This window comes from Enhydra lutris, unplaced genomic scaffold (assembly GCF_002288905.1).
Source record: "Enhydra lutris kenyoni isolate GAN:26980312 unplaced genomic scaffold, ASM228890v2 scaffoldscaffold19, whole genome shotgun sequence".
Classification (NCBI taxonomy): Eukaryota; Metazoa; Chordata; class Mammalia; order Carnivora; family Mustelidae; genus Enhydra; species Enhydra lutris.
The window spans coordinates 2981975-3006459 of record NW_019154103.1 but is presented as its reverse complement, the minus strand read 5'-3'; the positions used below and the strand labels follow the sequence as shown (position 1 = coordinate 3006459).

At 40.2% G+C, this 24485-nt stretch overlaps 1 protein-coding gene across 1 annotated transcript in view; it reads right to left on the bottom strand.

Moving 5' to 3' along the window:
* The window catches only part of LOC111148214 (IQ motif containing GTPase activating protein 2), a 281437-nt gene that overhangs the window by 212108 nt on the left and 44844 nt on the right, over positions 1 to 24485 (bottom strand). The window contains exon 2 of the mRNA XM_022504674.1: positions 24025 to 24124. Coding sequence (XP_022360382.1) covers positions 24025 to 24124 — 100 coding nt within the window. The remainder of the gene's footprint in view (positions 1 to 24024; positions 24125 to 24485) is intronic.

Sequence of the window (24485 nt, the reverse complement as noted above, 5' to 3'; positions counted from 1 at the left end):
GACTCACTTTGTTTTTCCATTGGAAGGAAGCCAGCTGTGAGGAAGACTAGCTATGCATGTCCATTGGTTATTAATGAGTATCTTACTGGCTATGATCTTTCGCAGTTAAATGAATGGCATATATAGTATGTACCTGACCTTACCAACTATTAATTTTTAAACCACCTTCTAGGAGTTTGATTTCAGAAACACGTACCATCAATGAAAGCTTCCTATTCTTGTTGTCTTCTGACTAGGTCTCCCTGTCATATGCTAACTTAGCACCCTCAACCTTCCCTTCATTGAAATAACCTGGGCAACTGTTGTGAAATCCATCAGGGCAGGCCTTGTGTGCTGCTTCCAGCAAAGTCCCCACATCTGGCCTGGTGTGAGGCAGCACAGCAAAGATGAGGCCGAACTGCTACTGCCTACCCAACACCCATTTGTCCTCTTCTTCCCTAAACAGGACTCTAGGTTTTGGATGAGCTCAATGCTCCTCACAATAATGACCACATTTTCCAGCCAAAATAGCTTTTATACTTCCAACCATCATAGACACATACTACTAAACATGCATAAGGTCCACTGTTCTAAAAATATCCTCCCCTGGTCCATTTTAAGTTGCTTCCTGGCCCCTTGGCTTACCTCAACAAGAGTCACAGAGGAGATCAGGATTTTCACCCTATTTCCCTTTGGCTAGTCTATAATTTCTTAGAGAGTACAGTTTAAGAACATGAGATTATTTCCACACGAGACAAAAAGACCCTGTCCTCCACCCTCCAAGCCCACCATGGGAGAGCGTGTCCATGTGCCCCCAGCCTTTGTGGGCCAGGGTGGCCACAGAGAATTGGGAGGAGACAACCTGCCACGTGGTGGAGTTGGGCCCTTCTACTCCTCCAGCAGCCAGTTTACAACGTCCTCCAATTCAGATCTTCCTCCCAGTATACAAACGAACAACCACCTCAATAAAGGATATTAGAAAGTTCAACTTTGGTCTTAGAGAGATACTAACCCCCAGCCTTCAAGCTGACAATACCAAACACCAATAAACACACACATGTTGGTCACAAGGAGGAAAAATAGCACTACTGCATTTGGCATGGAGTAAGCACTCAGTTAAGATAAAATGTTGGTAACTAAAAAAATTAAACATATTATATTCCATTTAGTTTACAGGCTAAATGATCGGTAATGTGGTAGGTGAAAAAATGTGCTCAGGACAGGGGTGAGAAGGAAAAGCAGTCAGCAGTGGGAACGGCTTCGCTTATCTCTGACAACTGTGCTTGTAGTGGTGGCTACCGGGACAAAACAGTAAGTTCTTTTGGAGAAAGTTTAAGATCAGTCATTTTTTTTAAAAAAAGATTTTTATTTATTTATTTATTTGACACAGAGAGAGAGATCACAAGCAGGCAGAGAGTCAGGCAGAGAGAGAGAGGAGGAAGCAGGCTCCCCGCTGAGCAGAGAGCCCAATGCGGGGCTCGATCCCAGGACCCTGAGACCATGACTTGAGGCGAAGGCAGAGGCTTAACCCACTGAACCACCCAGGTGCCCCAAGATCAGTCATCTTTTATATAGTATTCAAATATGTCATCGGCTTCTTTTAAATGGTTGTCATTTTGGAAGATATGATAACACTCATTCTACTCAGGGAGTGACTTTTTTTTTTAATTGAATTGTTATACTCTTTCGGCCTGCCGAGACCAATAATACGTCAAAATTCCAGATAGCTGGCAAAGGATCCAGGAAAATATTTAGGAAAAGGCTAACTAATTGATAGGTGTTCAGCAATACTTACTCAAAGAGTAGCACTTAATAGGCTCATAATTGAGTCACAGGAGCTGAAACTGATGAAATTTACATTTTTGGGGGTAAGTATGAGTTTATTTCAACATAAAACAGTATATTAATATAAGCATGAATTATAACGAAAATTACAAGCTAATCTTCCATGGGTAAAATTGTATGGGGCAGGGGGAGAGGGAAATAAATTGGGCAGAGTTTTAAATCAATGTCTTGAAGACCAGAGCAGAATCTAAACCTAAACTATTCTCGGCTATAACCAATTAAGCTTTATTTTTTCAAAAGATGGCTGGAGGAGCAAGAAGACTCCAAAATGCAGAATAAAAGATGCTGAAGTCATTAAAAACAAAAAAGATGGCTAAAATTTTTAGGAAAGGCTATTCAAGCTATAAATCTTTTGGTTTTTTTTAGTCCTTATCAACTTTTTCCATGAAGATTCAGCCGCACGTTTTTATGCCAAAGTTCATTCTTCCTCCACATTTTAAATGCAATCAACTCTTCAAGCATATTGGTCTTTGCATAAATGTGCTTTCTCAATTTCTCCAAAGTTACCATAGCGACTCTAGATAATTTGGCCCTGATAGGATTTTTACAAGAAGAAAAAGGTGAATCTAAACATTAAGGACTAAATTTTCTACAAAAACATGCTACCACCAAATATTAAAACCGGGGGGCACCTGGGTGGCTCAGTGAGTTAAGCCGCTGCCTCGGCTCAGGTTATGATCTCAGGGTCCTGGGATGGAGTCCCACATTGGGCTCTCTGCTCAGCAGGGAGCCTGCTTCCCTCTCTCTCTCTCTCTGCCTGCCTCTCTGCCTACTTGTGATCTGTCTCTGTCAAATAAATAAATAAAATGTTTAAAAAAAATAGAAAAAGTCTATGTCTTAAGGAAGTCGTTGAAAATCTTCCCACAAGGCTGTGTGAAACTCAAAATTAAGACTCAAGGTTAAAATGTACTTTCAATTTGTCAAGTATCTAAAATACAATCGGAGAAGATCAACTCCCACTCCCACTCCCACCTCCCACCCCCATCCTGAAACAACAGAGAACAGGCTGTGCCTAACAGCACACACCTGTTTTCTCACTGGAGCCTTGCCCAGGGCACCCAGCACATGGAGCACCTCGACAGGAAGGACACACAGACATTGAGGGATCTGACCAGACCTGCTCTGACACCTAGCTCTGACCTTTTCTCCTGTGACCACAGACTTCTGACCCCCAGTGGGTACTTGTATTACACAGAGAAGTGATTTCTATAAAAACCCTGAACAGTAGGACCCCACTTAAGGCTTTAAGAACTAACACCCAGGCAAATGTGAAACTGAAGAGTTGTCACTAAAAACACACAAACAAGGAAAACTCAGATCTGTTTACTCCTTATTATAATGAAAAGGTAGGAAAGAAAAATTCTTTCCTTACCACATCACAATCAATCAGAAACTACCACTAACGTAAAAGTATTTCAAAGCTATCACAGTGTTTTGTTGCACCTGTCTCTGTGTGTTATTTAATAAATCTTTACATATCAAAAGGTTCAAGATAGTTAAGGAGGAAGCACCATCATCTGGAGAACTGGATTCTCGCCTGGGCTCTGAAAATCAGTTTTCTCTCCTCTGCCCATCAGCGCCTAACCTTACCATGCTAAAGAGAAAACAGAGATGAAATGATTTTAAAGAATTAAAACCACCTGATAGGTCTGTTGGATTAAGCCACTGCTTCACGGGGTGGAGAAGAGAACTCCTTCCACGTTCTGAGGTCTACAAATGAGACAGGTCAACACCCCAGAAAAGAATGAGAATGTAGTACTCAGGTTTGGGAAAGAGAGCATCTAGGAGATGGACAGAGGCCAGTAGGCATTCTGGACACCACTCCCATCTGCGGTGCTTTTCAGAGCCACCTGTCATAACCTGCCCCACCCACATCTGTAATGACAGCTGGACTAGATTATTCCTCTAACCCAAGAAGATGGTTGGCACTTGGGGGAAGCACCCCCATAAGTCTTTACAGCACATGAAATTACATTCTCTATTTTGGGTTCTTTGAAGTTTCAGTTGGTTCTTTCTTTTGGGCTTAACTTAAATTTAGGTTTTAAATCAGGACCCAACCAATGGAACTTCTGGGACCCAAGCTGGAAGTCATTTTAGCTACACCTTTTAGAAGAGCCTGCTGGAAAACATATCCTCCAAAACAAGAGATGAAATACGATCGATGAGACAGACACTGCCCTCAAAAAACTTGCACTCCTGATAGCCCAAGTCAGGCAGGCCCACACTGCAGCCCCTTATTATTTCAATAATTACAGAAGGTTTCACAGGGAGATGGAAAAGCTTTCATTGTTGCCCATTCTGTGGCAAGTCCTCTGAGTAGCCAAGGAGTTGTCTATCAAGAGTCCTCCCTCCAACCTCCCAGTTCTGCTTGACTGGCATGGGGTAGGGGCAGGGGTGGACAGAAGAGGCATCAGGACTAGCCAAAGGGGACACAAATAAGAATAGAGTTGGAGAAGAACAGGTGAACGTGGACACTTCACTGACGGGGAAGCATGGGAGGGGAGGGGAGCCTACATGAGCTTCATTTCAGATTTCAGAAAGTGTGCTGTCCTGTGGTGTTCCAGATGGCCAGGAGGAAACCTGCAGCATTCTCTGCACCTGCCCCAGAGAAATCCAACTGATCTGCTGCCCAAGTCACCTCTCACCGTCTGGGACTATCCTCCAGCCCTGCCCAGGGCTGTAGGGTCAAAGGGCCAACACCTTTTTTTTTTTTTTTTTTAAGATTTTATTTATTTATTCAACAGAGAAAGAGAGATCACAAGTAGGCAGAGAAGCAGGCAGAGAGAGAGGGGGAAGCAGGCTCCCCGCTGTGCAGAGAGCCTGATGTGGGGCTCGATCCCAGGACCCTGAGATCACGACCTGAGCCAAAGGCAGAGGCTTAACCCACTGAGCCACCCAGGCGCCCAAAGGGCCAACACTTTTTAACGACCCTGGCTTTCTTCCTGAAAGAGATGATGACCTATCCAGTAAGAATTATATTGAAAAGCTGGATTTTTTTTTTTTTAATGCCACATGGGTCACAGATTTTCCTCAGTGGGTACTCTACCATGAAAAGGTTATCATTAATCAATGTGTATCTTTCTAGGTTTAAAAAGCAATTTCCTCCTCTCCTCAGGCTATAAAAGAGGAGCCTGTAGCTGGTATCAAATATACTGTTTACACAAAGAAGATTCCACTTCTAGGCTGTTTGGACGTGCTCATTCTTCCCTGCATAAACGTACTCCACCTCTATTTATGTGAGACAGGAAGTAAATGTGCAAATGGAATCAATAAAAAGCAGCTGAAGGCACACATTCTTAGACTCTAATGAAGGTGGGATACCTGATTCACAGCTGTTCCTACCACTGGAAATGTTTTTGTAATAAACGGTGGAGTTTAAGAGGTATTTTGTTTCATGTTCCAACTTTTTTATAATCTACACCAATGTAACTACTCAGCTCTCAGCCTCCTTCTCAAAGGTGAAGTTCTGGATGGCGGTACGAAAGGTATTCCGGGCCGCACCTGGTAAATAAGGAGGTTGAAACACCGAGATTGTGCTTGGCTCAAGGTCACCCAAATACTAACACAATCAGGACTAGAGAAAAGAAATCAACTATATAGCTCATACAGTGAGGACAATAAAAATCAGCATGTCACCTCCACACCTGCCTGTCAGTCAAAGCCAGATCAGAACACTGAACTTGCTCATTTTATTTAGATAATGCTGCTCTGTTAACAAAGAGGCTATATTTTCTATTGTTTCTACAGCTGTACACAAGGAACTGTCTTATGAATAAAATTTAGAAAATGTCTACCTAGGTAGAAAAAGCATCCTTCTTGGCCTTTATTAAACAGTAGAGACTTTGTTTTTAGTCCTGGGTATTAAATGTTGATATTGGGCTGACTTCCTTCTTGTGTCTGTACCACCCACCTCCTCTCTTTCCATCACCACCCTTGTAAAAATTAAGCATTATAGATAGGTCTTAATTTAACTCCATTAAGTCTCAAAATACGATGGCCAATATTGTCATAGTCCATCAGTAAGTTCTTTATTAAGTAAGAGCCAAGGACAAAAGCAACATGGATTGATGCCCACAGAGGCTGCTGGTCAGTAAGTGACTTCCTGATCACTACCTTTCCAGTGTCTGTTTCGGTTACTGAACTTCACCAACAAACCAAGAAACCACCAGAAGCAGAGGATGAAGTGGCTGGAATCCCCACCCCTCCATCACAACGTCTCCTATAAAGGTACTGTGATGGGCGCCTGGGTGGCTCAGTGGGTTAAAGCCTCTGCCTTCGGCTCGGGTCGTGATCCCGGGGTCCTGGGATCGAGCCCCGTATCGGGCTCTTCGCTCAGCGGGGAGCCTGCTTCCTCCTCTCTCTCTGCCTGCCTCTCTGCCTACTTGTGATCTCTGTCTGTCAAATAAATAAATAAAAAATCTTTAAAGGCACCGTGATATTATCTGCTCATTCTTGAAAAAGGTGAGTCAGGTGCATGTTAGAGCAGAAAACAGCAAAGAGGAATGCACTGCCTATCATTTGCATTTTCCTCAAGAATTTTGGCAAGTTCAACTTCTGCTCTAAATGTGAATGTGGGAAGGAAATTGAAAGAAAAAAGTCAAGTTCACCTCATCGGTGAATTTTTTGTTCTACTCTCTTAAAGCTTTACTTTGCTTCCTAGGTACACAGAACACATCTGTCTCTGAACCCTTTCTCATCTTTGCTTGCCATGGTCAGAAGTTCCTTGGAGGGCCCCAGAGACCAAAGCATCCAGCATATAGGGCCTGTCCCAACATATGTGGTAGCCCCTTGTCCTTGTAACTATTAAACACTTGGAGTGCAGCTAGTCTGAGTTAAGATGTGCTGGAAGAAGAAAGACAGGAATTTATCTCAATAGTTTCAGACAGTGATTATATACTGAAATTATATTTCGGATATACTGGATTAAATAGAATTAAAATTACCTGCACTTTTTTTCTGTTGATTTGTTCATGTGACTGCTAGAAATGATGTCACTCCTGCCAACCCCAACTAAGCCTGACTACTTTCCCTTTGTTCTATCTATATCCAGCCTGGGAAGCACATCAGGAACAAGAAAATAATATTCCATCTACTCTCTTTGTCTATCAGTTTCTCAAAACAAACACACACCAGTCTACACCACATGAATCAATTTATTTCATGGTCTGACTTAGCTGCTGGAATTCTGTGTAGCCCCATTTATCACTTAAGTTAGCTGAACTTTGGCTAATCCATCCTTGAATCTGTCTTGCTGGTATGTGTTAGACCGTAGGCAGTTCTGACCCTCAAAGAGCCTTTTTCAGCTTATTTGTGCAAAATGCATCGTCAGGGGTGGGCAGCTTTATCTGCACAGAGGTCCTTTAAAATTCCTATTCCACTATCCCATGAACACAGAGCACCAACTAGATGAAGTATCCCACTAAAAAGGAAAGGTGAGCAGCACCCGGTCCTCCATTATCCAAAACCATGAGAGGCATGGCATGGGCACCACTGAGTATTGTGGGGAACGGAGTATACATGGAACATGACTACAACCATTTGGGGACCACCATTTCCACAATAAAACGCCAAAGCAGTCGGCTGGTCTGTGTTTCCCAAAGGGACCCATACAATTTGGAAGTGAGAATCGTCCATTATCAGCAAGAACTACTCAACAGAGAGAATTAGCACCTCTCACAAGGCCTCTCCAGGCTAAACCACGCAGGACTTCTGAGATCCCTACATCATTTGCTCAGCCAAACTAACCTAATACTCACTCTGTGCCAGACCCTACGTGAGGCGCTGAGAGCACTAAGAGAAAAAAAGTCTACCTCAAGGAACTCCTTGATGGTTCAGAAGGACAACATGTACTGAGAATTATCATCAACTCTATTAAGTACAGTGGGAAAAGGACAAAGAGGGAATCATTAACCAAAGCAAGACTTCATCAGGTAAGACAAGTGCAGACCATTGTGCGAGGCTAAGGACGTACATTTCGATCCTATAGGAGGTGTGGAGCTAGTCAAGATTTTAAGCAGGAACACCCTGATGAAACAGCACTTCTTGGCTTCTTCCTGATCATACAATAAGGCCTAATTATGATCAACACAAAGAGAATAAATATTCTTCATGCATGAGGTATCCAGGAAACAGCACTCATATTAACCCCGGCAGGCGTAAGAAGGCAGACACACGTCTGTCCAGCAGCAGGAGGAATGCTGCATGCATCACAAATCAATGGATCACGACAGCATTTTCTGAGAAAATGAATCTGAACAGAACGTAAATGTCAAGATGTGTTGTATATATTGACGTTTAAATATGGTTTGGTGAATGTTTGTTGTTTAGTTCGACACACATCATCACACATGCACACACACATCATCACACATGCACACATCATCACACACACATGCACACATCATCACACACATGCACACACACATCACACACATGCACACATCATCACACATGCACACACATCACACATGTGCACACATCATCACACAGCTATCTGGGATCATCACATAAACCTGTTTTACTCTGGGTCACAAGGTTTTAAAGTCACTTGCTTAAAGTATACGTCACCGTAATACATTAATAACAGAAGATCTCTAAGGAGCCTGCCCACGGTTAAATAAATCTAACCTTGTTCTTCAGTGGTTTCAGTCTCCTACTTAATTAACTCTGACAAGTGCTGACCCACAGCACTCTTTTGGATACACTCAACTGTTTCACGGAGTTCTACTGAACAGTCCTCTTATACATGCCCCAAATCGACTAATTCCTTCTGATGTGTCTCTGGAACTCCTGGCCTGTTTCAAAAATGCAACACTCCCATATTCTCAACTTTTTGTTTACACTTTCCCTACTTGCTTAATAGCAATCTGGGCTTTCCTTCATAATACTACTTCCCATAAAGCAGGGATGGTTGTTCCCTCAATTTCTTTAACTCACAGGACCAGGGAAGACAGGGTCCCTTATCACCCTTCCCATTGAGCTTACTTTCTTCCAGGCCACGTCCCATCACCTCTATTCCAAGCCCTCTCCACCCACCTCACTTCTGTTTCACTTCCCAGCCTCATCACTCTTCTCCAGACCTCCAGGGCTTTGCTTTTTGGACACAATCCCTGTGTTCCTCCCATGCTCACCTCTGCTTGGAGAAGCTTCAAGAAGGTGGAGGAGCCTGGGAACACCCAAAGCACAGTTTGAAGACTTCCTCCTTTATCCGAAGGGTCCCCCTCCATTCCACTTCATCCACACATGAGCCCCCACTTTGGACCTTATCATTATCCCCAAATACTCTGCCTTTAAGATCTAAGCTTCCAAATATCTGTAGCTTTCCATTTACCCTCTTCTCTACTCCTTACTCTGACAGGTCCTACCCTTCATCCTCACCACAGGCAGTTCCTTGACTCTCCCTACTGCCCAACTCCATCTTAGCCATCCTGGCTTCACCGGCTTCCTTATCAAGATGGAATCTCAAGGCCATCCATTGTCAGTGATGCTCACACATTAACATCCTGACTTTCCTCTTTCTGTGACTTTCTTGGAGCCAACATGCCAATCCCTGAGCCCAGCTGCCCCATTCATTTCCTGTCATCTTGCTGGAAAAATTCACATGAGCATGCTGATTGGCTCCATGAGGAAAACTCAAAAAACAAAGTTCTAAAAACTGCCCAGGCTTTCTATCCAACCCAGGCTGACGTACTATCACTTTTTCTACACAGCTATTTTCATTCCTCCCTCTTTCATTGCAGCAGAGGACACCCTCAATACCCTGCCCTCCCCCCACCCCACTCTGGTCACACAAAAAGGGGTATCTGCGTTCATCTGAGCTGGGGTAGGAAAGCCAGAGCTGCTGAGACAGCACCAGTTATAGATGCTGGTCTCGTCTCTCTTGAGAGAGTGATCCCCCAACTTCAGTGTGCATAAACATCTACCTGAGCCATTTGTTAAAATACAGACCTTAGAGCCCCATTTCTTAAATATGGATTTGTAGGGTCTGAAGTAAACCTCAGAAGCCTGTATTTGCATAAGCACCCCTGCAATTCTGATGCAGGAGACAATTGAATTTGAGCATCACTTTCCAAAGTCACCTTCTCACTCAGGTGATGTGGCTGCCTCAACTTTTGCCCTGTGAAGTCTTTGAAGCAGGAACAACTGTACTGCAAATTATTTGAAAGGAAGAAAAATCAATGACTATTTAAGCAAAGCAAGACTAAATGAGAAGAGTAAGGCAATGACCAGAACTGAATTCTTGAATTCCTGTTCTAGCACCTAAATGGGCTCAAACTTCTCAGCAAAATGTAAGAAAAATGAAAGAAGCCAGCAAAAGGCCCACTTCCTCAGACTTCCTAAGACTATGAATTCAATATATAACTAAAAGAAAACTTCAACTGAACTTACCAAACAGCCCAAGTTTAATATTTTTATTTTTGTTTATTTTCACCATTGAGCTTTCTACCAATACTTTTTCTAATCCATGTGAGTTGGAATCATGGGATGAAAGAACAGGTGTCAAACAGCCAGGAGACTTTATCCTGATCCCACACCTGCTGGGAACTCTACAATGGATTAGTGAGTTGAAGAACTTCTCTGAGACTCCCTGTCCCCATATACATACTGGAGATTTGTACTCTGCTAGAGGGTAACAAGTCTTCAGACCAAAAAAAAATGCAATAGAACACCATTCTACATTTTACAAATGGAAGATATGAAAAAAATCATTCTCCAGCAACCTTCTACAACTGTTTTCCCCCACCAGTCCTCCTGAGAGTTCCCCTAAGGCCTTGAATAAAGACACTGTTTTAAGAATTTAAGCATCACAGCACGAGGCGGCATCTGGTGGGGAGGTGCCTACAGGAAGGAAGAGACCTCAGCGGTGTTTGCTATTTGTACCTTTTGATGTTTCAACAAGAAGGCAAAGCATTCTTTCAAGCCAGTTTTAGTAGTGGCAGAACCAAAAACAAAACAAAACAAAAACCTGAGGAAATGAATGTAGAATCCAGACCTAACCAAGAAAAAAGATGCACTAGAACTAGCTTGGGTGAGAGAAGAAAAAAGCTACATCACTGAAAAGTACAAATTCCTACTAAAACTTCAAGAAGTCTGTTAGAACAGAGACAGACAAGAGACAAGAAGGGAAGGGAGACTATGAGCTAAAATCTTCCCAGAACTACTAGTCGAAGTACTAGTTAAAACAAAACAGAAACAAGCAAGCAAGCAAGTAACAAAAAAAGTTTAAAAGAAAGAGAAAAGAGAGAGAGAGAGAAAAAGGGAAAGAAAATTAAAAACAAAAACAAAAAAAAAAAAACAAAAAAAAACAAAAAAACTCCACAATGGATGGTCATACGGTGTTAATTCCCTTAAAGCTCAGGTAGTGAAAGCTCATCAAGACCTAGAACAAAGCCAGTCTATACAGAACCTAAAAACCAAGACCACCAAAATCAAAGAGTTCTTATCTTATGATAAAGACATGATCGAAACACACTGAGAAATAAGGAAATAAGACAGTGTGTTAGTTTTTAAGCACAGTCTTTGAAATCAGACAGACCTGGGTCAGAATACTGTTTACATCGCCTAGTTGCTGTCACCTTGGAAAAATTCCTTAAGTTTTTCCGGGACTTACTTCCTCCATCTATAAAATGGGGATAACCCTTTGTAAGTTGAGTGCTTTGGACACTCTGCTTGGTGAGTGAATGATACTCACCTGATAACCTTTACAGTCAAGTATGTTTCAGACCATGGAAAATTCCTAGCCTATCCCAGCTCTCCAACTTCAAAGAGTCTGAAACAAATATAAGCTTTGGGATCAAATATCAGTTGCTCAACATCTCTTTGGCTGGAGATGATTAGTATTGATGATTTATTTTTAAAAAATACCAGCACTCTGAAAAGTTAAGCTCTGATCTGTCAGATGTCACCTGACTGGCATCTTCCCAATATATACCCAAGGCTGGGACACAAAATAAATGCAACTGAAGAAGTCTCTCAGCTCTGTATTCCAACCCCAGGCTCGCCCGACAGAGACCATACAGTATGTGTGGCTGAGTCAGGGAGCTGAACCATGGATTTATCCCAAAGCAGCTGACTTCCCAGAGTCCTCTGTCCCTCACATCTAGTCCCTAGCCAAACCCTGCAGCTTCTCCCGTTATATCCTTAGTATCTGACCCTTCTTCTCCAGTTCCATAACATACTCCCCAATTACCACCCAGCTGGACCTCAGCACCAATAGTGCCCCAAGGGCCAGGCCACAAGCATCACACCCTGGCAGGTTGGGCTGCCTGGCACCCTGCCTCCTCTTGCGCCATGATACACCCCATTAAGACCAAGTCTTATCTGAGGTTGTTCCCTGATGGCTAACTCTGAAGGCTTGTTCTCCTCAGAGGTGATTCTATCTCCCTATTGTTGATATGTACCTCAGGAGGACAACCCCTGGGCTGTCAAAAAGGGCCTGGATCTCTGTGGCCTGTAGCTACCAAAGCAAGTGAATTGGAAAGCAGGTCCAAACAGTCTACTCCTCAGAAGCAGGCCCCGCACTTCATCTTGCTCTCTTGGACGGCCAAGGTGACATCAGAGCCAGTGAGAGAACAAGGAGGAAGGGGGAAATGCCATGGGAATAGAAAAGTTATTTAAATTTTGAAAACGCTATTAAGAATTCCCTAGTATTTCCTTAACCTTCTTTATAGAGCCACTACATGTCACTTAATGGGTCGATAACCAAGAAAGCCATTTTCTTCCAAATTCCCAGTTTCTCTCAGTGTCACTAATAAGCATAGCCATAAGCAGCATCCTTTGGGGGAAAAAAAAAAACAGTGAGGTCCAAGCAAATCTAATAGATTCTCTAAAGCATTTCCCAGTTAAAAGATTCATTTTCTTAAAGTAGTCACAAATATTCAGTGTTTGTAAACCCATACTCATGGCTCTCACTTGCTTCAACATAGAAGCGTTTCTCCTTTCAAATCTAATTCTCTACCTCCCTACTAGGTAAGGCCAAAGCTTGAGACCTGATCTAATCAATGAGGTGTCTTTTTGGTTTGCTGAGTTGTAAGCATGGACACAAAAGGAATCACACCCGTGTTTTGTTTCACTTCCAGGACACATATGAAACTGTCCCAGACTCACTAATACAAAGAACAGCTTGGCTCACATAAAGAGTTCTTTGAAGATAATATTTCTAAACAAGTCCATCACCAAGGGAAGGATTTTTTTGCTTTGTTTATTTTCAGGGGTAGGAGAGAAAAAGCAAGCACACCAGAGGATTTGCAGCATTTTCTCTCTCCTTAAAAAAGAAATATAATATTTCAGGAACTTCCCTGGGAAACAAACAGCAGCCCCATTCATAACTATTTGCTCAAGTGTAATTTGCAAATTCCCTGTACTTTTCTTGCCAAGATACCCTCTCCCATTCCCTAACCATCATAATGACTCCAATTTGATTTCCCTCCTCAACTCAGAGTTTTCCCAAAGACAAAAATCCCAAAGATTTTTTTGCACAGTTGTCCTAAAAAACTAAAGAAATGAAGTTCTTAAAATAGATTCATTTTCATTATTCAAATCTAATTCCTTTTTTGGAAAATTAACTCCTTTAATTTAAATGGTGGGATTTCTGACATCACAGAGAAACTTTCAAAGTCTGTATGAGGGGCACCTGGGTGGCTCAGTCATTAAGTGTCTGCCTTCAGCTCTGGTCATGATCCCAGGGTCCTGGGGTCAAGCCCCAAGTTCGGCTCCCTGCTTGGCGGCAAACCTGCTTCTCCCTCTCCCACTCCCTCTGCTCGTGTTCCCTCTCTCACTGTGTCTCTCTCTGTCAAATAAGTAAATAAAGTCTTTAAAAAACAAGACAAAAACAAAGTCTGTATGAGTAGCAGACGTGTCTAAACAGTCCCGTTTCGGCAAAATACCCACAGCAAAGAAACTATCAAAACAGCTTTTAGGGTCCGCCTGAAAAAATGTAAAAATCCACTTGGTATTACTTAAAAAGGCATGAAGAAAGAAAAGCTTAGTCCAAAATAGTTCCCAATTCAAAAATATCAAGGAATAAATAACTTTAGTACCATAATCATGTAAACCAAGACAACATCCAATTCCTGATTTGGTTTCTGATAGTAACAAAGAGTATTTTCCCTGCTTAGTACGTTTTCTGGGGTCAACAGCAAAAGAATATGCATATACCCTATAGAAGGCTGCTTGGAAGGTGGTCCCTAAGGATTCTTGCCTCCCAGAATTCATGCCCTTCTGTACTTTTCTCCCCTTGAACACATGCTGGATTTAGTAACTAGATTCTAATCAATAGAATATGGCAAATTATGGGACTCCACTTCCAAGAATAGATTCAAAAGGGCTCTAGCTTCCATCTTACTCACCTTCTTGCTTGCTCACTGAAGGAAACCAGCAGCCATATTGTGAGCTACCCCCACAGAGAGGCCCATCTGTCAAGGAACTGAGGGAGGCCTATGGCTAATAGCAGCAAGGAACTGGGATCCTCAGTCCAAACGTCCATCAGGAACTGAATCCTGCCAACATCAAGACTGAGCTTGGAAGCAGATCTGCCCTGCTTGAGCCTTGTGATGACTATGGCTTTATGAGAGACTGAATGCCAGAGGACCAAGCTCAATGATGACCAGATTCTGGACTCTCAAAAATTTGTGAGATAAATGTTCATTGTTTTAAGCTGCTAAGTTTAGAGTAATTTGTTACATAGTCATGGGTAGCTAATATATATGCCAGATATCCTCTGCCTCCCAATGACTGGTTCTTCATGATACCGTGTAAACCCTTTATCCTGTGAGAAACACTGAGTCAAGAGCAACTTTATAAAGCAGTTAGCTCTCTTTTTTGGTCCTAAAAATATTCCTTTCATAATTCTGTCATTAATACTAGCATTGAGACTTAATTAACAAGTCCATATGTCCAGAAGTCATAATTTTAACAACCAGTAGCAATAATTTCAGCCATAAGTCACCTTAATATACAGGTGACCTCCCCCTCCCTTCATTTAGTCATTCCTCCATTCACTGAAAAATACTCTATGTCCTTCTCCAGGTAACTTCTAGTTCACTGTGGTATCATTCAATTGTCTAGGATTCCCAGCTTCATAACCCATTGGGTCACATAGATGGCAGGAACCACCTAAATGCAATATAGAATTTATCAGTGAGACTAAGATTAAATTTCACCTTTAGGCTGAAAGTCTATCCAAACCATCTAGAATATCATCTACCATCAATCTAATTCACATTCTACTTCTTATCTCCAGGAAAAGGAAAACATACAGAAAACAAAGTACAACTAAACCTAATTAGTAAACAAATGATAATAATACAATACTGGGCATTAAGTATTTCATTCAAGTATGTGACAGATATGATGTTATGGTACCTTAGAACAAGGGTTTTTGACCTAGATAGGTCTGTCAAAGAAGGACTCCCTGAAAAAGTGAGCTGAGATCTAAAGACCATAGTAACTGATTAGATAAGCAGGAACAGGGAATAGTACGTGCAAAGGTCCTGCACAGGAAGGAACATGGAAAAGGGGTCAATGTGGGTGGAATACAAAACAATTAGGGAACAGGGCACAATATTAACCTGGAGTCCAGGCTGTAAGGATGGGAGTAGGCAGAGCTTATGAGGCCCTATAAAAGGGTTTAGTGTTTATTCCAAGAGAATAATTAATAAATAAATAACCACTGGGTGGTTCTCAATGGGGTTGGCCACAACAGATCAGAGTTTTGAAGAAATTCATCTGACTATGATACAGATTAAGGATTAAAGAAGACAGAGGAGTGGGGAAACCAGTCAGAGACCACTGCAGTAATCCAGCAAGAGAAGTTAGAAGGCTTCAGGAGGCTCGTGGTAAGGAAAAGAGATGAAAATAGCAGAGATATTTAAGAGAATGATGAGCTGGATACAGGGAGATACTCATGCACACACATGCAGAGAGATTAACGAAGCAAACGTAAGTGAAGGAAAGAATTTTAAGCTCATGAGTAAAAGCTTTAACCAAATAGTAAGCTTTCTTGAGCACATTATTAGTTGCTTTATCTCCATTCCCCAAAGTGACCCTATTGTACCTGTTTATACAAGGTGGATGCTCAAAAAACTATAACATGAACACTTTTTAGACAATCCATGTATCTTAGTCATACCTTTGATGCCTATTTTGTCTGCTAAATGCCATTTCTTCTAATTTAACAGCTTTACTAAGAACTTCTCTAAACTAGTCTGGTCAAAGGAACTTTAGTAACAGTTTTAACAAGATACAGTGTTTATACCATCCCTTGACCACTTTAAAGTATACAATTGGGTGGTTTTTAGAATTATGCAAGCATCACCACAATCAATTTGATAACATTTTTGTCCTTACAGTAACAAACTTCATACCAATTACCAGTCACTCCCCAATCTCTCTATTCCCCCGCCAACACACACACACAGGCCTAGGCAACCAGTGATCTACCATCTGTCTCCATGGATCTGCCTTTTCTGGATACTTCATATACACAGAATTATACAGTAAGTGGTCTTTTGGGCCTGGCTTCTTTCACTCAGTATATTTTCACTGTCCATCTGCATTGAAGTATGTATCAGTATTTTATTCTTTTTTTAAAGGTTTTATTTAATTATTTAAGAGACAGAGATTGCAAGAGAAATAGAGAGAGAGAGCACAAGCAGGGAGGAGAGGGAGAAGCAGGCTCCCCTTTGAGCAAGGTGCCCAATGTGGTGCTCAGTCCCAGGACCCTGGGATCAAGACCTGAGCCGAAGGCAGACACTTAACCAACTGAGCCACCCAGGTGTCCCAGTATTTCATTCTCTACAACCACTTTTCACAGAAGTTTTAAATTCACAACAAAATTGAAAAGAAGGTACATAAATTTACCCCTCACCCTCACACATGCATAGTCTCTCCCATGGTCAACATCCTGCACTGCACTGGAATATTTGGTCCAGAATATTTTGTCCAGACCCACAGAATATGTACCAACAAGAGTGAACCATGATGCAAACAATGCAATTTGGATGATTATGATGGATGCACCTACATGGACCCATCATAATCATCCAAATTGCATTGTTTGCATCATGGTTCACTCTTGGTGATACATATTATGTGGGTCTGGACAAATATATAACGACATTTATCCCTGTGCTGTCATACAGAGTATTTTTACTATCCTAAAAATCCTCTGTGCCCCCATCTGTTCATCCTCCTCTCCCAGTTACTGATAATTTTTACTGTCTCCATAATTTTGCCTTTTCCAGAACGTCATAGCTGGAATCATATAGGATGTAGACTTCTCACACTGGCTTATTTCACTTTGCAGTATACATTTGAAGTTCCTTGAAGTCTTGTTGTGGCTCGATAGCCCATTTCTTTCCATTGTCTTGATATGCCATGGTGTATTTATTTTCTCACCTACTGAAGGTCATCTTGGTCATATCCAAATTTTATCATTATTAAAGAAATCTTTCAGGGGCACCTGGGTCGTTCCATTGGTTAAGCGTCTGCCTTCAGCTCAGGTCATGATCTTAGGGTCCTGGGTTGGAGTCCTGCATAAGACTCCCTGCTCAGCAAGGAGTCTGCCTCTCCCTCTCCTTCTGCCCCTCCCCCTGCTTATTCACTCTCTCTCAAATAAACAAAATCTTTTAAAAAATTTTTTCATCAACATCCATGTACAGGTTTTTTGTGTGGACCTAAGACTTCGTTGGATAAATAATAGGAGCACGATAGCTGGATCATATGGTAAGAGTATGTTTAGTTTTTTAAAAAACTGTCAAACCGCTCTCCAAAATGACTATATCACTTTTCATTTCCATGAGCAATGAGAGAGTCCATGTTGCTCCAAATTCTCACAGTATTTGGTATTGTCAGTGTTTCAGATTTTGGCCATGCTGCTAAATGTTCAGTGGTTTCTTGTTTTGTTTTGTACTTCCTTGATGACATATGATGTGGAGCCTCTTTTTTTATGCTTATTTGTCATCGGTATGTCTTCTTCAGTGATGTGTCTATTAAGGTTTTTAGTCCATTCTTTAATCTACTTCTTTTCTTACTCTTGGGTTTTAAGAGTTCTTTACAAATTTTGGGTAACAATCCTTTATCAGCTATGTTCTCTGCAACTATTTTCTACCAGTCTGTGGACTGTCTTCTCATTCTCTTGAGATTGCATTTAGCAAAGCAGAAAGTTTTAATTTTAATGAAATCCAGCTTCCCAATTTTTTCTTTCATGGATCATGCCATTGGTGCTACATTTGAAAAGCCACTGCCATACTCGATTTCATCTAAGTTTTCTCTTTGTTATCTTTTTAAAGTTTTATACTTTTTCTTTTAACATATAGGTCAGATCCATTTGAGGTATTTTTTGTGAAGGGTATAATGGTATATTCTGTGAAAAGTATGGGGTCTAAGATCTAGATTCATCCTTCACATGTCCAATTGTTCCAGCGCCATTTATTGAAAAGATCATCTTTGCTCCATTGTATTGGTTTGCTCCTTTGTCAAAGGTCAATTGCTTATATTTATAGGGGCCTATTTCTGGGTTCTCCATTCTCTCTCACTCATCTATTTGTCTAATGTTTCACCAGTGCCACTGTCTTCATCATTGGAGCTTTATATTAAATTTGAAGACTGAAAGTGTCAGTTCTCCATCCTTATTCTTTAATATCATGTTAGCTATTCTAGGTCTTTTGATTCTCCATGTAAAGTTTAGAATCACCTTGTCAATATGCAAAAAAATAACTTGAGATTTTGACTGACATTGCATTAATCTGTCACTCTAGTTGCAAAGAAGTAACATCTTAACAATATTGTCTTCCTATCCATGAACATGGAATCTCTCTCCATTTATTTTTCTTCTACTTCATCAGAATTTTATGGTTTTCCTCATATAGATTTTGTGTGTACTTTATTAAATTTATACCTAAGTCATTTCTTGAGCGCTAGTAAATGGAATTATGTTTTTAATTTCAAACTTTACTTATTCTTAGCTGGTATATAGAAAAATGATTAACTTCTTTATATAATCTTATATTCTCCAAGTTTGCTGTGATTGCTTATTAGTTACAGTTTTTTAAAGTTTTTTTTTCAGGTTTTTTACATCATCAATCATGTCATCTGCGAAGAAATATCTGTGAAGAAATTTGCATCTTCCTTTCCAATCTGTATAGGCTTTCTTTTTTTGTTTTATTTCATTAGCTAGAACTTCCAGTACAATGTTGAAAAGGAGTGGTGAGACAGAACATCTTTGCCTTTTGTGTGATCTTAATGGGAAAACTTTGAGTTTCTCAACCTTAAGTACGGATGTTAGCTTTAAGCACAATGCTTTTCATTCAGGCTTTCTCAAACTGAGTGTGTTCCCCTCTATTCCTTGTTAATCATGATAAAAATTATTAGTTAAGTTTTAGATTTTGTCAAATGCCTTTTCTGCACTGATATACTGACATCATCATGTAATTTTTCTTACTTAGCCTATTAATGTGATAGAGCACACTGATTCTCAAATGTTCAACCGGCCTTGCACACCTTGGGATAAATCTCCCTTGGTTGTGATTTAGTCTTTTTTTATACATTATTGAATTTGATTTGTTAATATCATTTTTATAGATGAATATTTCATTGTAGGGATATATCACATTCTGTCTATTCATCAGTAGATGTACATGTGGATTATTTCCATTTTTTTGGTCTTGTGAATAATGCTTCAATGACAATTTGTGTGTACATTTGTGTGCACATAATTTTTCAGTTTTCATTGGTATATAGCTGGTATTGCAATTACTGGGTCATATGGCAACTCCAGATTTAATTTTTTTAAGGAGCTGCCAGAATGTTTTAAAAAGTAGTTGCACCGGGACACCTGGGTGGCTCAATTGGTTGAGTGTCCAACTCTTGGTTTTGGCTCAGGTCATGATCTCAGGGTCATGAGATCAAGCCCCATATTGGGCTCCACACTTAGTGGGGAGTTTGCTTGAGATTCTCTCTCTCCCTCTCCCACTGCCCATACTTCCACTCTTCCTCCCTCTCAAAGAAATATATTTTTAAAAGGTAGCTGTACCATTTTGAAGTCCAGCCAGCACCTACCCTCATCCTTGCAAATACTTGATATTGTCAGTCTTTTTGACTATAACTATTCTAGTGTAAAATAGTACCTCATCGTGGTTTCACTTCACATTTCCCTAACTGCTGATGTTAAGAACCCTGCCCCGTTCTAATTGCACATTTGTATCTTATTTGGTGAAATATCTGTTCAGAACTTTTGCCCACTTCAAAACTGGATTTTTACTTTTTATGTTGAGTTATATGATTTGCAAATATCTTCTCCCACTTCATGGGTTGACTTTTTACTTTTCTGATGATATCCTTTGAATCATAAGCCTTAATTTTTTGATACTAATATATCTATTTTCTGTTTTGTTTGTGCTTTTGGCATCAAGTTGCAGAAACCATTGCTTAACCCAAGATCCCAAAGATTTGTTTCTGTTTACTTTTAGAAGTTTAGTAGTTGTAGTTCTCAAATTTAGATTATATTATGCATGAGATAGGGATCCAAATTCATTTTTATGCTTGAGTATTACCAGTTGTGTCAGGGTTATTTGTTGAAAAGACTGTTTATTCTTCACTGAATTGTTATGACTGATTTTTGAGTTAAACTAAACTTGCATTTATAGGATAAAACCCGCTTAGTGGCATGTAATGTTTTATATATGTTACTGGACTTGGTTTGCCACTATTTTGCTGAGGATTTTTGTATTTGTATTCATAAGGGATACTGGTCTATCATCACCTTGAAGTACCTTTGTCTGATATCAAAACAATACTAGTCTTAGTAGAATGAGTTGGGAAGTGTTCCCTCCTCTAATATTTTTTGGAAAAATGGGCAATTTCTTGATTTAACTTAATCTTTTTGCTTAAGTCTAGTCATATTTTCTGTTTCTTTTAGAGTCAGGTTTTGTTTTGTTTTTTTGTTTGTTTGTTTTGTTTTGTTTTGCATTTTATTTATTTGACACAGTGAGAGAGATCACAAGTAGGCATAGAGGCAGGTAGAGAGAGAGAGGGAAGCGGGCTCCCCGCTGAGCAAAGAGCCTGATGTGGGGCTCAATCCCAGGACCCTGAGACCATGACCTGAACCAAAAGCAGAGGCTTAACACTCTGAGCCACCCAGGCACCCCTAGAGTCAGTTTTGATAGTTTATGTCTTTCTAGGAATTTGTCCATTTCATCTAGGTTATTTTATACATATTTGTTGGCTTGTAATTGTTCATAGTAACCCATCATCCTTTTCGCATTAGTACTAGTATTTTCTCAGAGTAGAGTAACTTTTAAATGGTCTAATAATTATCACAGAATTTTGAAATTAATAAAAGCAAAGTTAGATATATAATGGACTGTTACAATTTTGGATTTTTACAAATTCTGAGTTACAGGACATACAAACATATCCTTCCAGCACTCACCTCTAGAACGGAAAAAGAGAGGCACAAATGCAGAACCTACACATTTTTAGTTAAAATACACCAAAGTTGGGCGGTGGGAGGTTGGGGGAGCCAGGTGGTGGGTATTAATGGAGGGCACGTATTGCATGGAGCACTGGGTGTGGTGCAAAAACAATGAATTCTGTTACACTGAAAAGAAATAAAATTAAATAAATAAATAAATAAAATAAAATATACCAAAGTTGGTTCAACTGTATTAAAAGCAGCAGCCAACCACACTCACACTAACACATGCATATGCACGCACTATAATAAACCCATTATGACAAATTCCAAAGGCAAGAGCACTGTAAAATAATCATGTGCCAAACCCTCTCAATTTTTTGAACAGAGACTAATTCATCCTTTCATTTATTTCTTGAATTCAGGACCATCAGAATTCTACACACTATTCTTTTTGAAATCATAGTTCACCTACTAATATATATGTGTATTAATGACCACATAAATTTTTATAGTCTCTGTGACCAAGAATCAGGTTCCCCGGAAGTCACAAAAACACGTTCAGATCTTATGAAGATTCATAAATACATATTACATCTGATCTCTTCTCATAAAAAAGAATTTATAAAACCATCTGAGAGGAAAAGTTGTATATTTTCTAGTCTTTTCTTTCAATTGAACTATTCTTAAACTTTCTTCAAAGAACCTGGACTAATTATTATGCTTTTCTTTTTAAAGATTTTATTTATTTATTTGACAGACAGAGATCACAAGCAGGCAGAGAGAAAGAAGCAGGTTTCCTGCTGAGCAGAGAGCCCGATGCAGGGCTCGATCCCAGGACCCCAAGATCATGACCTGAGCCGAAGGCAGAGGCTTAACCCACTGAGCCACCCAGGTGCCCCTATGTTGACTTTTCTAAAACGAAATTCAACTACAAAATTTTGAAGACATTAAACAATATGCAAGACTTCAAGCTGTATTGATACCTTTGACACATTCAGGAGAAAACTATGCTTATCACCATATACCTGACTGGTACTCTAGTTTATAGAACACTTAGGCCTTTTTTATTTTAGTTGATTTTTAGGGGGGGGAACCCCAGGTTATAGGGCAGGTGATACTAATGTTTTTTTTTTTTTTAATTTAAACATTTTATTTTATGACACAATGAAAACTCCTTACTGCATTAACATCTTTATCATCTCATTAGAGAGGAGACCAAATTGAAGTTCCCACAGATTAGATGACCTGCCCAAGGTCACAGAGCTCCAGAATGGTAATGGTGGGAGCAGGAAATCCAGTCCCCTGACTCCCAGTCACACATCTCCTCTGTGTGACACTGCTTCTCACTTAGAAAAAACAAGAGGCAAAAACTTAGAACACAAAGTGTGTTTAAGATGAAAAGTTTCAGTAACTCTCCCTCAATTTTTTCTCTAAAAGAATGTTTATTTTGAATGTTTAGGAATCACTCTCCTTATCTAACTTTGTTATCAACAACTTGACTAAAAGCCTATTTTTCATAATCTGACTGATATTGAGTCTTCAGTGACCTGCAACCTGTCAACTTCACAGACATATTTAATAACCTTAAGAGCAGTCTTCAGAGCTTAGCTCTACAAGAGACTTTTAAAATATTAAAAAACATGAAGAAATCCCCTTTCAAGCAATTCTGAGGCCAAAATTAGCTCATGTGTCACTGAATGTTCTTCTACACAACAGTGATTTAAAACCTCATTCTTTGCAACTAATGAATCGTTGAACACTACATCAAAAACTAATGATGTACTGCTATATGTTGGCTAACTGAACATAATAATAATTAAAAAACCCTCAGTCTTCTAGCTCTGTAGATAGCTATTTATTAGTGATTAGAGATAATTAATACCAATGACCATGACCCAAATATTTTCTATACACTTAAGAAAGCTGGAACATATTATCTGCCCATGCAACCATACTGTTGTTCGATCACAGCACAAAGTACTCAATGAAAATGTAAATCACGGCATATGGGTGTTATAGCAGTCAGCATTCACCCAGCATAGGACAAAGTTCTTCTGATTCCTCTGACACATAGGCCTAAGTACAAATTATTTATCTTCACTTTCTCCTCAGAGAAACCAACATTTACTTATAATCTAAAAGGTCATCAAGAGTTAATATGATTTTAGAGACTACGTATCCTAAGTGGTCACACACCCATGGGTTAAAATGGAGATTGCGGTCATAAATCTACATTTTAGCCTAGTGACTGACAGACTTCAGTCCAAAACGATATTGTCCTATAGGGCATTTATAATTATTGGGGTGGGGGCGAGAAAAATATCTGAGGAAGCTCTGGGGGGGTAGGATTAAAGTACACTGAGCGTGACGAGCACTGAGTAATGTATACAATTGCCAAATCGCTACACTGCACACCTAAAACTAAGAGACTGTATGTTAACAATATTGGAATTAAAATTAAAAACATAAAAAAAGGAAGGTGATTTAAGTCTTCGCTGCTCCCCCATATCCACACCAGTGACATGAGGAATTTGAAAAAATCTGCACTTTGGCCAGAGATTTCCTGGGAGAATCTAAGGAAGAAGAAATACTAGTTGCTTCCCTGCTGCCTTGACCCTGGTTGTGGCAGCAACATTCTCTTAATTTGCCTGACCATTTACAAAAAGACAGGTGGTCCTTCTCCCACTACACTGCTACCATCCAGACAGCAAAGGAATTACTAAAAGTACAAGATCCCAAAGAGCATCTAAGAGAAGTTGCACAAAGAGACTATGCTGGGATCTTACCTTTTGGCTTCCTCTAGGTGGCACAGATATTCATAAGCAATGTTCTGCCGCCTCCTCTCATCCATCTCTTCTGCGGAGAGCCTTTCATCATCCACGATAGCTAAAAATAGAGGAGAGCATCACGTTACTTGTAAGGGCAGTGAACATCAAATAAACACCTGAGACAACAACTAGGAAAAAAACTCACCAATTCAACAATGGACACTAAAGACAGGGGTATTGAAACATCAGGCACAGAAAGATTGGCCTTGGGATTATTACAGTAGGTCTTTGCTAGCAATAAAATAAAGTGCAGTATGGGTTAAAATTACTCCATAGAATGAGAAAAGCCATCATAGTTCATAGACATGATGTCATAGAATTTAGACAGCCTCAAATCAATTAGAGGATGGTCCACTTGCAACAACTTTCCTTAACAAGCTTGTAGAATTGGCCCAGTGGCTCAGGTTGGACCTTCCTGA